The sequence below is a fragment of the Chrysochloris asiatica genome, unplaced genomic scaffold (assembly GCF_000296735.1).
Source record: "Chrysochloris asiatica unplaced genomic scaffold, ChrAsi1.0 scaffold00004, whole genome shotgun sequence".
In the NCBI taxonomy this organism is placed as follows: domain Eukaryota; kingdom Metazoa; phylum Chordata; class Mammalia; order Afrosoricida; family Chrysochloridae; genus Chrysochloris; species Chrysochloris asiatica.
Genome location: NW_006408522.1, coordinates 47,136,891 through 47,141,880, shown reverse-complemented (window position 1 = coordinate 47,141,880; position 4,990 = coordinate 47,136,891). Strand labels below are relative to the sequence as shown.

The 4,990-nt window shown below is 34.9% G+C and overlaps 1 protein-coding gene across 1 annotated transcript; it reads left to right on the top strand.

Moving 5' to 3' along the window:
- The first annotated feature begins 3,337 nt into the window (after positions 1-3,337).
- On the top strand, positions 3,338-4,276 carry LOC102814352 (olfactory receptor 4K3-like). Its single transcript, XM_006831914.1, has one exon. It carries the CDS (start codon positions 3,338-3,340, stop codon positions 4,274-4,276), a length of 939 nt encoding a protein of 312 aa, XP_006831977.1.
- The last annotated feature ends 714 nt before the right edge of the window (positions 4,277-4,990 follow it).

Genomic DNA, 4,990 nt, shown 5'->3' with positions numbered 1-4,990 from the left:
CACCAACAACAACAGGTCTTAATACAGCTCAGAAAAGTGTGCATTAATAGATGATGTTTTCAATTCTGGGAAAATTGGAAGCTAACAAATCCCTGAGGAGCATGATATAAAGCGGTTCCAAATAATTGGCTCTATTTAAAATACTGAGGTGGAAAGTGTTCCAGGACAGAATCTATGCTTTAAAGTGTATGTACGCTGCAGTGAGGAGAATGCACATTCAATAACTCTGGCCACAGCAAAAAATAAATGGGATTTCATTTAAGACTTAAGGTAGAGTAAACTTTATCAGCGAAGAAGGATTTGTTTTAAGATATGATCTCTGTAAGGTAAGAACATTCCAAACTAAATGATTTTTCAATTTTCAGTATTAATACCATCCCAATTTAAGACCAAGTTGTCTTTTTTTTTTTTTTTTTTTCCCTTCAAACTTATTAACCATAGAGTATGGCATGTGTTATTTGGATAATGTGTTTACAGGACAGGTGAAGAATTTTCACGCCCAGTTAATACCTAGAGCTTCTGGACTCTTTACAAAGAGTCTCACATACTAATCAACATACCACCTATCCTTTGATCATTTCAAAAGTTCCAGTACACCCAGGATGGGAAAGATCTATTTTCACAAGTCTTCTGCTTTATGTAGATATTTTCTAATTACTTTTGGATTTTGCTTTGTTTTATGATTTGATTGAAGCACTAAACGTAGGAAAATCTCAGTCATTTTAGATTAGTTGGATTAAGTTTCCAAATTGAAGATAAAAACAAGTTAGATTGATTTTTATATGCATGTAGAAATTGTTAAACTGTTTTATGTTTTAGTGTGTACATTTTCAACAACAAAAAATGAGGAATATAAAAAATGATTTTAATATAAACAAGTATCTTTTCTTATCATATGAGGCATTTACATTTCTTTGTGTTGAATTGTCTCTTAATAAACTAATAGTTGTATTTCAAAAATTGTATTTTCTTAGGAGTTTTGGTGACACTGTAGAATAAACTGTCCTGCTAAAACAAGGTTGACAGTTCAAACCCACCAGTCATTCTATGGGAGAAAGATACAGCTTTCCGATTCTGTAAAGGTTTACAGCCTTGGAAACCATATATAGGTTCAATGTGAGTCAGAATCCACTCAGTGGCAGTGAATTATTAAAATTAATTAATTTTCTTAGCCTTTCAAAACAAATATTCTTACCATAATTTAACTCTAATAGAGAAGTTATATTCTTCTCTATTAAAGAACATTGAAGCTATACAAACCTCAGTTTATATTCCAGTTATGTTACTTTATAGCTATATGGCTTGGAAAATCAGTTTTGCTCATTTATAAAAAGACAATAAATATTGTGATGAGTAATATGACTAATTTTTAAAGTACAGTACCTGGTACATAATATATACTACTTAGTCAATTTTTAATCTCTCAGTTTACATGTTACAAATAATATAATAGGAAAAATGGAGAAATAAAGAGAAACAAAAAGGGAATGAAGAACAAAGAGGAACTAAAGACAAAAGATTAATATTGATTTCTGGCTTAGGAAAAAAAATTCAATGAGGTGAATTTAAATAATATAGCTAAATTGTTTAAGGATAAATGAAATAAAATTTTGTATTTTCTCCCAGGAAAGATTTGTTGTTGCTGTTAAGTGCCATTGAGTCAGTTCTGACCTGTAACAACCCTGTCGACCCTGCAGTTCAAAAAGACTTTTTGGTCCAGTGCTTATCCCTTGGTGCCACATCAGGATTCTAGGAACGATAGTCAGGATAAAAATTAGCTTTCTTACATCTGCCACTTCAGGTAGTTTCACAAATGCACTCCCTCTTACCAGTGACTAACACTCCTCTGTCAGTGTGTCTTACTGTTAAAAAGTAAGGTTGTCACTTTGAAGACTAAAGTACACCTGCTCCAGGTCATGGTATTTGCAATTATCTCATATGCGTGTGAGAGCTGAACAATGATTAAAGAAAAAGGAAGAAGTGATGGCTTTGAATTATGGTGTTGGAAAATAATATTAAATATACAATGGACTGCCAGAAAAACAAATAAATCTGTATTGTAATAAGTGTAGTCAGGAAGCTCCTGCGATGTGAGGATGAGGACACTTCATTTCATGTACTTTGTGCAAGTTGTCAGGCAGGACCAATTCCAGGAGAAGGACATCATGCTTGACAAAGTAGAGGGTCAGTGAAAAAGAGGAAGACCTTTAATGAAATGGATTTAGCAATAATGAGCTAAAACCCAAAGGAAGAATTTTAAAGATGAAACAGGGCTGGGCAGTGTTTTGTTCTGTTGTACATAGAGTCACTCTGAGTTGGAATCAACAAAATGACACCTAGCAACCACAACATCTTGCCAGTGAGGGCAACAGACCAGTCACTAAATATAAGTATCAGCATTTCTCAGGCTATAATATGTACGTTGTTGTTAAGTGTAGTTGAGTTGGTTCTGAATCTTAGCGAACCTTTATAGGGTTTCCAAAGAGAGGCTGGTGGGTTTAAACTGTTGTTGTTGTTAAGTGCCATCAAGTTAATTCTGACCCATAGTGACCCTATATAGGGTTTCCAAGGAGCAGCTGGTGAACTTGAACCATCGATTTTGCAGTTCAAATGACTTTGCGGTGTGACACATTAGCCCACAGCACCACACCAGGACTAGGACTCTATAATATAGCTTTGTGGAAATTGACTCTTACTAAAAGATTAAAAATTCAAAGTAATATCTAATACTAGAAATTTTAAGTCAGTGGCAGGGGTTCTCCTTGGAACATAGACATCTTTTTTCAAATCATTTAAGAAACAATTTTTTCAACTGTTTGCATTACACTTTACTTCAATTTCATCTGCTCATAAGTTTCCATTTAGCAATTTGTTTCTGAGAAGCAGTTTTTGAATCAGGACTGTAGCATTAGATTATGGACTGTAAAGTAAAGAATTTCCAAAGACATTTTAGTGTTCAGAAATCAAAGCTGGTCTTTCTGATTCCTATAAGAGAGTCACATTCAAATGTTACAGAAATTCTTTAAGGATAACACTATTACTTAAATTTTTAATCAGAGGATTCACTTTTGATACCCATAAGAATTATGTTTCCAATGGTTAAATTGTTAACCTGCCCTTCCAAACTTAGTTAGCTCTCCTACTTGACCAAAAAACTATACCCTTTCAAGAAATATTTAGTTCCAATTTTGTGCTTAATACAATCCTAAGATTTAAATTATTTGTATAAAAAAATTAACCTACTCTCTAATATCTAATCATTAATATTTTGTTTCCACTTTAGAAGTTCTCAGTTCATCTCTTCCTCATTGAGTTGCATTACAACACACTGAACGAAATGGAAGACGCAAATGAGTCTGTAGTGCCTGAGTTTATTTTTAGTGGACTTTGTAATTCAACGGCGCTCCAAACCTTCCTTGTACTGCCATTTTCTGTACTCTACTTGATGACTGTTGTTGGAAACCTCCTGGTTGTGGTCTTGATCATCTCTGATCTTCATCTCCATTCTCCCATGTACTTCCTCTTGGCTAATCTCTCATTCATTGACTTCTGCCTTTCCTCAGTCACCACCCCTAAATTAACCACTGACTTACTAAAGGATAATAAGATCATCTCCTTTGGGGGTTGCATGAGTCAGATTGTCTGTGTACATTTCTTTGCAGGTGGTGAGATGGTGCTGCTTGTGACAATGGCCTATGACCGCTATGTGGCCATCTGCAAACCACTCCATTACTCCAGCATCATGAATAGACAAAAGTGTCTCTGGCTGGTTTTGATATCATGGATCATTGGCTTTGTGCATGCCATGAGTCAACTGGCAATGATTTTGGAACTGCCATTCTGTGGACCCAGAGTAGTGGACAGTTTTTTCTGTGATATCCCATTGGTGATCAAACTAGCCTGCATGGATACTCATATTCTGGGAGCATTGATAAATGCCGACAGTGGGTTCTTGGCAACAACCTGCTTCATTCTCTTGCTGATCTCCTACACTTATATCCTCCTAACTGTTCGCCTTCACTCCAAGGATGGGGCATCAAAGGCGCTCTCCACCTGCACTTCTCACATCACAGTGGTGGTGCTGTTCTTTGGACCCTGCATCTTCATCTATTTGTGGCCACTCAGCATCACTTGGGTGGACAAGTTTCTTGCTGTGTTTTACACAGTCATTACTCCTCTTCTGAATCCAGCCATTTACACACTGAGAAATAAAGAGATTAAAAATGCCATGAAAAGACTGATACGTCAGCGTTTGGGTTCAAGAGATCATTTTTAAGTCCCTCGTATAATCAGGAAGTCAATTTTTTCACCCTAATTTGGCCTGTGAACTGTACTGGAAATAACGCCCTATAAAGTATAAGCATTCATTGATGTAACCTAGGAGAATTCCCAGATATATTTTTTGTATTTTAAAATACTTTATTTATCCACTCTAAACCTAACTTAACTAGAGAGAGTACTAAAGTTATTTACATGAACAACATTCACTTAGAGAAAAAAAATAATGATTGTAACCATATTTCTTATCCCTGTATTCTAAAAGCATAATACTTTAAAACATTCAAGTCCTGGCAACTTTTTCAAAGGTTGAGTTTCCCTTGGAAGGTTTTTCTTAAATGTACAGCTAATTCTTTGTCAATTCTTAGAAACATATTTTTTTTCCTCATATTAGTAAGTTAATTTTGTGATTATAGTTTTGTATCACATAAAAAAGTAAGAAAAGAAAGCTGTGAGGAGGTGAGCAAATGCCTTGTTTGAAAGCAAAAAAAAAAAAAAACAAACAAACCCAGAAACTATTGATAACAACAGCACAGTAAATTGTGTTCACTCATTATTGGATAGCTAATAGCTAAATAACCAATTTCTTTCTGTCTAACATCACATCAAAAATAAACCAGTAAATAATATATATATATGCTTATATAGAGATTGCTGGTGTGGCGTTGTGGGATAATGTGCTGGACTGCAAAGTTGGTTTGAACTGCAAGGT